General features: G+C 46.6%; 1 protein-coding gene across 1 annotated transcript in view; it reads left to right on the plus strand.

The window, feature by feature from the left end:
• znf341 (zinc finger protein 341) overlaps positions 1–11,770 on the plus strand; it is a gene marked incomplete at its 5' end in the record, with an annotated part of 25,448 nt that overhangs the window by 7,312 nt on the left and 6,366 nt on the right. Inside the window, 5 exons of the mRNA XM_043709989.1 lie at positions 156–349; positions 1,061–1,269; positions 3,073–3,169; positions 4,982–5,114; positions 10,132–10,243. Of these exons, the coding sequence (XP_043565924.1) occupies positions 156–349; positions 1,061–1,269; positions 3,073–3,169; positions 4,982–5,114; positions 10,132–10,243 (745 nt within the window). The remainder of the gene's footprint in view (positions 1–155; positions 350–1,060; positions 1,270–3,072; positions 3,170–4,981; positions 5,115–10,131; positions 10,244–11,770) is intronic.

Genomic DNA, 11,770 nt, shown 5'->3' on the forward strand with positions numbered 1-11,770 from the left:
CCATCTCCTCCAATTCTCCCCGCCCTCTCACCACCCTCGACCCTCCTCCACTCTCTCCTCTCTGTAAATTCCTCACTGTCGTCTCTCCCCAATCTCCATTCACCCCCCCACACCCCCACTCCCACTCCCAATGCTCCAATTTCCACTGGAAGCAGAATTATCGCAGAATGCTGAGCAGCGGGCACTGGTGAATCCTGCCAGTCACTCGGGTGAAGCGGGTGCTGGTGCTGGTGGGGAGGTGAAGCAGATGGTGGTGATTGACAGCTCCTACCAGTGCCAGTTCTGTCCTGGGAAATTCGTCACTTACTTCCAGCTGAAGTCCCACATGATCCAGCACAAGAACCAACAGGTACTGCTCCCCCCACACTGCCTCACTTCTCGCACGCCCCTCGCGCACACCTTGCTCACTCCCGCGCCCCTCACATGTGCACACTCGTCCCACACACACATGCGCACACACACACACAGGCGCCTGCACACACTCTCACACTCCCTCGTTCCTCCTCTCTCACATTCTCTCTCGATCGCTGTATCTCACGCTGTCTCACTCATGGCTGTTCAGAGGAACAAGGGGTGATCTGATTGAAAGCTGTATCATTCTGAAAAGGGTGTATGCTGAGAAAATGGACACATCTGCTACAGGATTTACCAGAACAAAGCAAAATCCCTCTTCAGGGAATTGGGCTGGAAGAATCAAAGTTACCATGGTGAAGGGACTGGATCCCATTCCCCCTGCTGTGCTGGGGGAGTGCCACTCTCTCAGTGGCACCATCTTTCAAAGGAAACATTAAACTGATGTCTTCTCTATTCCCTGTCCATGGAATCTAGGGATCCTTTAATATTGGGATGCAATAAAATCCCTGAACTCGGAGGGCTGTGACCTTTTGGCTAGTTTCCTCTGGGAGCCGTGGATGCTCAGTGATGGAGTGTCGGTGCACTGAAGGGGTAATGCAGCAGCAGAGTTGAGGCGGAACATTGGCTGTGAGGGCAGAGTAGGTCTGAGGGGCTGAATGGCCTGCTCCTGTTTCTAATGCTGCTATCACGTGTTCTCCTCTGTAAGGTGTACAAGTGTGTCGTGAAGAATTGCACTCAGACCTTTGTGAAGCTCGATGAGTTTGTTGAACACATCAAGAATCACGACGATGAGATAACATACCGGTGCCACCTGTGCAGTAAGATCTTCCCATCGCTGTATGAGCTGGGGGTACACCAATATTCTCACAACCTCTACCCCCAACAGACCCCCAAGAAATGCCCCACGTTTTACAGGTGAGCTAGTGTTCCTTTCGGATTGGCAGACCGTGTGTCACGTAAGAACACAGCCGTTGTGAATTTCCCTTGGGTTGCAGGGATGTATCAGTTCCTCCATGTTCCCGCCAATACTCCCAGCCTGCTGACTGGGTCCCAGACTCTATTCTGCAAACTCTATCTTCTTCCAGTTTGTAATTACAACCCGAACCTTAATCTGTGCTACAAATCTTCTCAAAACTCGCACACATTATCACACACGATCTTCCCTCCACCCCACCCCCCACTGTCCTCCCTGAGTTGGAGATAAGGAAAATCCTGCTGTTTTTCACCCCTCGGGACTTGGAGTTGAACCCTATGGCTTCACCACCCTCCAACCCCGGCCCATCCTCACCTTCTACATAGTGTCAAAATTGTCACTGTGTTTGCCCTCCTCCACAGCACAGAGTCATTAAGCCTCTGTGACCCACATCATCACTGAGTGAGAGATGGGTACCGTCAGATATTTGAGTAAAATTAGGTTTTTCAGCCCACCAACTCTGTTGTGCCATTTGATCATGTCTTGTATGTTTTTCAACCCCGTTCTCCTGTCTTTCCCCTGTAACCTTTCCTTGTCCAAGAGCCATGCAGGGTGTAGCTGTGTGACTGACTGTTATGATTAAAGACAAAAAAAAATTCATCGAGTTCTGCAGCACAAAAAAAGCCCCTTCGGCCCATCAAGTCAGTGTTGGTTAAAAATGAGCCCGCTATCTATTCTAATCCCATTTCCTGCCACTTAGCCCAGTGACTTTTATACCTTGGCATCACAAGTTCACATCTTAATCTATCTTCAATGTCAAGTGGGTTTCTGCATCTCCCAGCCTTAATGGGCAGTGAGTTCAAGATACCCACCACCCTCTGAGTGAAATGTTTCTTCACATCCCCCTGTAAACCTCCTGCCCCTTACCTTCAATCTATGCTACTGGTCATTGAGCCCTCTGCCAAGGAGAAAGGTTCCTTCCTAAGTTTGCCACCCAGATATTTTTTAACCAGAGAAGCTATGGCACATGTCTGGAGCAGGTCGGATTTGAACCAAGGCCTACCTGGCTTGGAGATAGGGACAATACCACTGCACCACAAGAGCCCTTTACACTATCTATGCCCCTTACTTATTTATCACATCAATCATGTCCCCTCTCAGTCTCCTGTATTCCAAGAATATGGACGTACATGGAATAGTTAGATGGGCTTCAGATTGGTCGGTATAACATCGAGGGCCGAAGGGCCTGTACTGCGCTGTTATGTTCTATGTTCCAAGGTAAACAACTACAGCCTAGCCAGACTCCCTTCCTAACTAAACCTTCCCAGCCCAGGCAACACCCTGGTAAATCTCCTCTGTACCCTCTCCAGTGCTATCACATCCCTCCTACAATATGGATAAATCATGTTTAACCTTTCTCTCGAGGTTCCAGTGTAACGTTGACATGTGTCGGGATGTCGTAGACATAAAGGACAATTGGCAAAAAGCAAGCTCCCAACAACTATTGAGTTAATGACGTGACAAGCTGTTTTACTGATGGGTCAGGATTATCCAGGACAACATGGAGAGATTGACTGCTCTTCTCAGAAATATTACCCTGGAATTATTTTATATCCCAGTGAAGGAACAGATGGGATTTTGGTTTAATTTCCAACAAGTGGCCCCTCTGACAGTGCAGCACACCCCCGTGACTGCTATTGGAGGGTCACCTTGGACGATGGACTTCAGCCTGCCTCCTTTCTTTCCAAAGCAGCTCTCATTCTCAAATGGGAAAGTCTAATTCCTCTTTCTTCTTTTGTTTCCAGGTGTTCGAGGTGTTTGAGTAAATATTCCACACCTGAAGCCCTTGAACATCACCTCCAGACAGCCTCTCACAATTACCCCTGCCCGCATTGTCAGAAGGTGAGCCCTGAGACCATAAGGCAGAGGAGCAGGAGAAGGCCATTCAGCCCATCTGATCTCCTTGCCCATTCAATGAGACCAGGGTTGATCTGATCATCCACAATTCCCACTTTCCTGCCTTTTCACCATGCTCCTTGATTCGCTTCCTGATTAAAGATCTGTCAATCTCAGCCTTGGATATACTGACTGACCCAGCCTCTATGTTAAAGAATTCCACAACTTCACCATCTTCCAAGAGAAGTAATCCCTCCACATTTCTAACTTAAATCTGTAACCCCTTATTCCCTCTGGTCCTAGGTTTTCTGACAACAGGAAAAAGCTGTCCTGATCTGCGCTATCAGATCCTCCAAGGATCTTGTATGCTTCAATAAGGTCACCTCTTATTCGTCTAATTCCAAAGAGTACAGGGACCCTTTACCCAGCTTGACCTGGGAAGCCAGCCCCTCTGTCACTGTGATCAGCCACATGAACCTTCTCTGTGCTGCTTCCCATGCCTGAGTGTTGGATAGCTATTCTGTATAAAAGCAACTGGCCCTTTTAATGAGATGAGGGAACCTTAGTGGAGGGGTCTCTTTCAAGTGGACTTCAAGCCCATTCTCTTCACAACTGGTGACAGGACAATCCGGCCCTAGAAACAGAAACAGTTATGGATACGGGAAAGAGTAGTGGGGAACCTGCAGACGGCCAAAATAGTTGGGCCATTCTGACTTCACTCCCCCCTCACCCCGTCCTGCAGTGTCTCACTCCCTGGGAGAGGCCATTTCGAATAACCAATCTGGGAAATGTTACAGTTCCTGTTAAGGCCACTCAGCCCCTCCATCCAGTGCATCAGTGAAATCACAGCTGACCTGTACCTTAATTCCGTTCAGCTGCTTCAGTCTGGAACCTTTCTCAACCTTCTCCAATAAGAGTCAGTGAATATCCAGTTTTCAATTGACCCCCAGTCTCAACCATTGTTGTATTTGGCGGTGCCCAGGGGTGGGGGTGTTGGGGGGTGGGAGTAGTGGGTGCATGGGAGAGAGTTCCAGATTTCTACTCCCCTTCGAGTGGAAAATTCCTACTAGTTGTCACCCTTTTCCCAAACCAGCTGTAAAGTTGGGAATTTCAGTTCTCCCACTGCCATCGGACTTCTCAATAACTCTGTCTTTAACCCTGTGTTGGAGTTGAATCAGGATCAGAGATGGGGAGTGGGGGAGGTTTAATGGGGACTGTCATCACCTCAGGGGAGACTATGGTCCAGTGGTGATGTCACTAGAGTTACTAATCCGGGGACATGGGTTCGAATCCAGCCAGGGCAGGTCGTGGAATTTGGGTTCAGTTCAAAACCTGGAATTAAGAGTCAAAGGATGACCATGAAACTGGTGTCAATTGTTGGAAAAGCCCATCTGGTTCACTATTGTCATTGAAGGAAGAAAACTACTGTCCCTTCCTAGTGTGGCCTAGATGTAATACCACTGGTCCATTGCCTCCCCTGAATTGTGAATGTGCAGGTTGGTTGGATTGGCTGTGCTAAATCGCCCATGATGTGCAGGCCTGGGTGAAGTAAATATAGGGTTACAGGGATATAGCTGTTCAGAGAGCTGTTGCAATGAGCCAAGTGACCTCTATCTGCACCCTAAGGGTTCGATGCCTATTCAGGTATAAACTACATGTGACTTCAGACCCACAGTGAAGTGGTTGACTCTTAACTGTCCTCTGGACAATTAGGGATGGGCATTAAATGCTGGCCCAGTCAGCAACATCAACATCCCGTGAATGATTTTTTAAAAAAAGCTTTTTAAACCTGTTGTGTGTTCCTCAACCTGCGGACAGGTCTTTCCAAGTGAGAGGTACCTAAGGAGACATCTCCCAGTGCACGGTGGAGGAGGAGTGTTCAAGTGTCAAATATGTAAAAAGTCGTTCAAAACCGAGCACTATCTCAAGCTTCACCTTCTCATTCATTCTGGTAGGTCTCAAAGATTCCCTGGCTTTAAATTGAAGAAGTGGGGCTTGGTTAGCTCAGTTGGTCAGAAGGCTGGTCTGTGTTACACCAACAGCACGGTTTCAATTCCTGCACTGGCTGAGGTTACCCATGCAGGACTCTCAATCACTCCCCTCGCTTGAGACGTGGTGACCCTCAGGTTCTGAAGCAGGGTCATTGGACCTGTAACGTTAACTCTGCTTTCTCTCCACAGATGCTGCCGAACCTGCTGAGTTTTCCCAGCAGTTTCGGTTTTCCCTCGTGTCCTGATTGGTTGTCCTGTTTTTGGGAGCTTACTGGGCCCACTTGGAGGTCTCTGTATGAAATGCTTTTGAGATGTTGTGAGGTTTTGATAGAATGACAAACTAAATTTACACAAAAACAATAAAAGTACAGCCAGAGAATTCTCGGGCTAAAAGTGAAAACTGAAGTGGCGTTGTTTACAGTGTTCTGAAATTCACCAGCTGAAATAAATCTTAGCCGTGTGGAACTGGGATAACACCATCTATATTTATGTTTAAAAGAAATGACAATACCTTTGGGATGGAACCCCCGTGTAATAGCAAGGCCCCAGAGAGAAGTAATAGAGTGAGTTGTTTACTATGCATATTATGAAGGTGAATATTTATAACTCCCAAAGGTGATGCAATTAATTTTTATTCACATTTCACCACACTGAATCTATGCTTGTGAGGAGCTGTTAGAATATTTTGGAGTTACTGTGCATCGTTTATTCAGGAATGCAATCCCTTGGGGGAGCTATGACAGGACTCATCTCTGAGCTGAGGCTTTCACAGCAAAAGTTCAAAGGTCACTTCTGGTCCGTGCTTCTCTGAAACACATTCCTGCCTTAGTTATAGGTGTTGGAGAAAGTGAGGACTGCAGATCAGAGCCAAAAGGTATGGTGCTGGAAACGCACAGCAGGTCAGGCAGCATCCAAGGAGCAGGAGAATCGACGTTTCGGGCATAAACTTCTTCATCAAGAATGTGATGATTCCTGATGAAGGGCTAATGGCCAAAACGTGTAACCAGCAAGCATCGGTTTACTGTCTGTTCTATTTATTGTTCCTCAAGAAGGTGAGAGGGAGTTGCTTTCTTGAACTGCTGCTGTCCTTAGAGTATAGGGACCCTCTCAGTACTCTTCGAGAGGGAGTTCCAGGATTTGTTCACTGAGGGATAGGCAATATATCTCCAAGTCAGAATAGTGAGTGGCCAAGTGTACAGTCTCCTGTCCCTGTTATCTCATCAAATTACATTTGATCAAGTATCTGGGGATATTCATCTACAATCACGGTGCTACACAAATGCACATTGTTGTTGATGTTGATAAATTTATATTGATGCAAAGTCCAAGACTGACTCTGTTGTTTGGATTATTCTAATTGTCATCAGCCGTTTGTGTAGATGTGCCTAGAGGAGCTCAAGGATAGTGCCATCACAGAGAGAGCAGGTGATATAGGAACCTACAATACTGTCGCCAGATTGTCTCATCACGAGGGAAATGTGTCCCGAATTAACAAAACTCTCTAGAGATCCGAGGTTAGTCTCATTGAAGACTTCATTGATGTAAAGGTAAAATTGCCATGGGCCTAGAGAGAAGCGACTGGTGATGGTTTAACCTGAGGGTCACCACCTCAGGCAAGGGGACAGGTAGAGAAGGTGAGTCGTTCACGGTAAACCCAGCTGCGCAGAAATTGAACCCACACTGTTGGCGTCACAAGCCAGCTGTCCAGCTAACTGACCTATTGACTGGATGATCAACTACCATGTTAAACAGAGAGCTACCTAGGTTTTCCCTGACTGGGGAGTTGATAATGAGAGGTAAGAGATGTACGGGCATTGGGAAACAAACCAGGGGCAAGTTATGACAATGACAATGGAATATTCTGCCTGAAAAGGCAGTGTAAACAGATCCAATATTAACCTTCAAAGCAAAATTGAATGAACGTATTGTTTCCTGCATCCCTTGGGACATGTTTGCCATTGGTTAGGCCAGTTGTTATTGTAAATCCCTAATTGTCATCAAAAGGAGGAGAGGTTTGTAGGATTGTGGTGGGATGGTTGAGACTAGCCAGAAAGGGTAGATGCTAGCTTCTATACTGTCCATCTCTATAAATTGTGGAGATGTTATTTCATGGAAAAACATCAGTCTGGATTAAACAGAATAGTTGAAGTGTTAAATTGACATGCTGGAGTTTTTGCTTAATTTATTACGGGTTATCTGATGTCAAGGTGAAGGTTAAGAAATTTGAGTGAATGGTCAACGCTAAGGCAGCAGATAAATCTGAATAAGTTAGCAAGCTTCCTTATTGGACAGCCTGAGACAGAGTCTGTAATTAAATGAATGACGTTTCACACACTGTACAAAATCCTTTCTTTTAATTCTTTCACCAGATGTGGGTGTTGCTGGCTAGACCAGCATTTATTGCCCTTGAGAAGGTAGCAGTGAGCTGCTGTGTGGTACCATGTCAGTCCTTGAGTTGGTAGATGCAGCCCTCAGTGCTGTCAGGGGGAGAATTCCAATGCTTCGACCCAGCGACAGTGGTATCTTTCCAAGGCAGGATACTGAGTGTCTTGGAGGGGAATGTTAGTGGCTGTTATTGCCACCAAATGTCAGGCTATTGTTTGAAGGATTGAGATGGCCTAGTTTTGGAATGTTTCCCAGTGTTGGGCATAAGGCCATGTTATTACACAATTTGTTTTAATAATTCAGGGGAAGTGAGTGACACTGCTGGGCCAGTACACTTTTGCCCATCCATATTTGCCCTTGGAACGATGGCAGTGAGCTGCCCCCTTGCAACACTGCAGTCCATGTGCTGTAGATAGACCCACAATGCCCTTAGGGAGGGAATTTGAGGATTTTGACCCAGTGAAGGAACAGTGATATATTTCCAAGTCAGGCTGGTGAGTGGCGTGGAGGGGATCCTGCAGGGGGTGGTGTTCCCATGTATTTGCTGTCCCTTTGGATTTGAAAGGTGCTATCTGAGGTCCTTGCTGAAATTCTGCAATGCATCTTGTAAGCCCCATAAGAAATCGGAACAGGAATAGGCTTAGGGCCTGCTCCACCATTCAGTATGAGCATAACTATGCCCTCTGGTCCGAGACTCTCCCTCGAGAAGTGGTTGAGGCCAAAACATCATGTTTTCAAAGAGGGAGTAGATACACCTCTGTGGCTCATGGGATGAAAGAATATTGGGGGAGGGTGGAATTAGGATATTGACCTCAATGATCAGGCTTGATCATAATCAATAGGGGAGCAAGATTGAGGGGTCGAATGCTGCGATGTTTGTATCCTCTCAGCACTGACCCTGTCAAGCCCCTTAAGAATCCGATATATTTCATGAGATATGAGACCACTTCTCATTCTTCTGCATGTTCCTCTGTATCTGCTGCCCTTGTTTTTCTGGATGGTGGTGGTCACAGGTTGGAAGGTGTCAGTTTTGGTGAGTTAATGCAGTGTATCTTGTAGCTGGTGCACTCTGCTACTGTCTGTGGGTGTAGAAGGAGCCAACGTTGGTGGGATTTGTTGGGTCCTTTTTCAGTGTCCCCAAACCTGCGTTAAGTCTGACTGGTGGGGATTCGCTTCAGGGAATGCTGCTGTTTCTGTTCAGTTGCCGTTGTCAGAGTTACAAATGCTTTAATGTTCTAGTGAAACAGCTCCACGGCTTGAGAGCTGGTGGTGCTCACTGGACTTTACGTTCTGTAAGGTCCCACCTGCTCCAGAAGTGAGGAAGGATGTTTCTCAACAGGTCATTTAGAAACTATCTCCAGTCTGTGTGCAGGACCACAGAAATGATACAGGCACAGAAGGAGGTTGTACAGCCCACCTTGTCCATGCTGACCCAAAGGTACCCGGATGGTCGCCCTGCCATTGGAAGGGTATTATTAAATTGGAGGGGTTCAGAAAAAACATCACCAGGACTAGAGAGTCTAAGTTATGAAAATAGGTTGGATAAGCTGGGACTTTTTTCCATTGGAGTGTAGGAAGTTGAGGTGTGAGAGGTTTATAAAATCACAAGGGCATAGATAAGGTGAATAGCCAAGGACTTTTCCCCGTGGTGGGGATGTCCACAACTAGGGGATTTTAAGGTGGGAGGAGAAAATTTTAAAAAAGTCATGAGACGCAAGTTGTTCACACAGAGAGTGGTTTGTGTGTGGAATTAATTGTCAGAGGAAGTGGTGGATGCGGGTACAGTTAAAACTTTTAAAAGACATTTGGATAAGTTCATGAATAGGAAAGGTTTGGAGGGATGTGGGGCAAGCACAGGCAAGTAGGACTAGTTTATTTTGGGAACCAGATCAGTATGGACGAGTTGGACCGAAAAGTCTGTTTCCATGCCCTTTTGAATTCCATCTTCCTGCACACAGCCCTGTAGCTTAAACCACTTAGTGCACCTCCACCACCAACATAATTAGCGACCTCCAGACACACACCACGCTCAAAGTGTTGTCTTTTGGGTTCTTGTGTTGAGGGAGTGTCCACACCTCTGAGCCAGGAAGCCCTGAGTTCAAATCCTACCTGCTCTTGGTGTGTGTAATAACATTGCTGAACAGATAGGTTAAGATAGGGAAGAAGTGTGGCAAAGGGCTTGTGTGGTGCAGTGGTAGTGTCTCTATCTCTGAGCCAGGAGGCCCATGTTCAAGTGCCACCTGCTCCAGAAATGTGTAATGACATCCGTCAGCAGGTCAATTAAAACTGTCTCTAGTCCGTGTTACCTTTTGGGTTCTTGTGATGTGGAGTAGTGTCCCTACCTCAGAGCAAGGACATCCAGATTCAAGCCCCACCTGCTCCAGATACACATCGTAAATCATAAACAGGAGCTGTGTTTGTCCTCAGTGTGGAGTTAGCTTCAGGACAGGGAAAGGTGGAAACTAATGTTTGCAGTAACCTGTAACTTTACACGAAAGCCTTTGTAAACCTCTGAATGTCTGCCTCATTCAGTCAGTGAATTTGAAACAGGCTGCTTCATTTTATTCCTTATCTTTTGTTGTCTTTGGGCAGGTGAGAAACCGTTTAAGTGCACATTATGTTCAGCAGCATTTAATCGCAAGGATAAAGTGAAGAGGCACATGCTAACCCATGATCCCGTCAAGAAGTTCAAGTGCCCTTTCAGGTAGGTTTCCCTTCGTTTCTGGATCTCTGGGTAGCTGACGAGGCCATTCGGGCCATTGTGCATGTGATAGCACTTTCAAAGGTCGCTTCTGTCAGCCGGTCTAACTCCATATACCAGCCTTGGCTCAATATCCCTTTATATGTTCGAAGAGCGACAATTTTTAAATTTCCGATTTAAAAATAAGAATTGGCAGGTAGAGGGTATAGTGGACAGTAAAAGACCCCATCATTGCACCCCCTGTGCCTGAGGATTTGGGGAGGACCATTTAGGACGGAGATGAGGAGACATGTCTTCACCCAGAGAGTGGTGAGCCTGTGGAATTCATTACCACAGGAAGGAGTTGATGCCAAAACATTGAATGTGTTCAGGAGGCAGCCAGATATAGCATGTGGGGTGAGTGGGATCAAAGGTTATGGGGAGGAAGCAAGATTAGGCTATTGATCCGCCATAAATCATGACGAATGTTGGAACACGCTTGAAGGGCTGAATGGCCTCCTCCAGCTCCTATCTTCTATGTTTCTATGTCTCCTACACAATGGTGGTTTGAGGGGGTGTTCCATATTGTGTGCGTGGGTGGGAAATAAATGTTGGCTGTGCCCCTGATTTACAATCTTTCAAAAACAAAATTTAGTGACTGGGGTCACCACACTGGCATGGATTGAGGTGTGGCAGGAAACAGAGTAGGAGTAGATGGGTCATTCTCAGATTAGTAAACTGTGATTAGCAGGGTACCACACGGACCAGCACTTGGGCCCCAGCTGTTCACAATAAATATCAGGGATTTGAATGTCAGGCCCAGATGCAATTTCCAAGTTTGCAGCTTACACAAGTCGAGGTGGGAATGAAGGTTGTGACTCCAAAGTGTGTTCAAGGGGATTTAGACAATATGGAGAAAGTGAGGACTGCAGATGCTGGAAAAGCGCAGCAGGTCAGGCAGCATCCAAGGAGCAGGAGAATCGACGTTTCGGGCATGAGCCCTTCTTCAGGATTTAGACAATATACTGAGTGAATGGACAAGAACAAAGCAAATGGAGTATTCAGTGAGAATGTGAGAGGTTACTAATTTGGTAAGAGAAACAAATGCTGGTCATTTCTGTGTGATTTAAGGGATTGGGGCAGGTCAGCTTGCAAAAGGATGTGCATGTCCTTGCTCAGAAGGTCGCTGCAGGTGCAGCAAGCATTGGGAACACAAATACTGTTGGTCTTTGTAGAGGGAGGATGAGGAAACGGGAGTAAAAATGTCCTGCTGCATTTATACAGCGCCTTGATGAGAGCGCACCTGGAGTATTATGCATAGCTTTGGTCCCTTTATCCAAGATGGGATATATTTCCATAGATGGAGCACAAGAAATATTCACCACACTGTCTAGAGATGGTGAAAGTGTTTTATGAGGGGAAGTTGAGATTAGGCCGTCCCTCACATCATTGCTGATGTCACACACTCAGTGACTTCCGTCCCCCCCCACACTGCTGTGTTTGCCACCACTTCCACCCCCACCAATGCCACTCACCTGCATTCTGCTGACA

The sequence above is a fragment of the Chiloscyllium plagiosum genome, chromosome 20, assembly GCF_004010195.1.
Source record: "Chiloscyllium plagiosum isolate BGI_BamShark_2017 chromosome 20, ASM401019v2, whole genome shotgun sequence".
Taxonomy (NCBI): Eukaryota; Metazoa; Chordata; class Chondrichthyes; order Orectolobiformes; family Hemiscylliidae; genus Chiloscyllium; species Chiloscyllium plagiosum.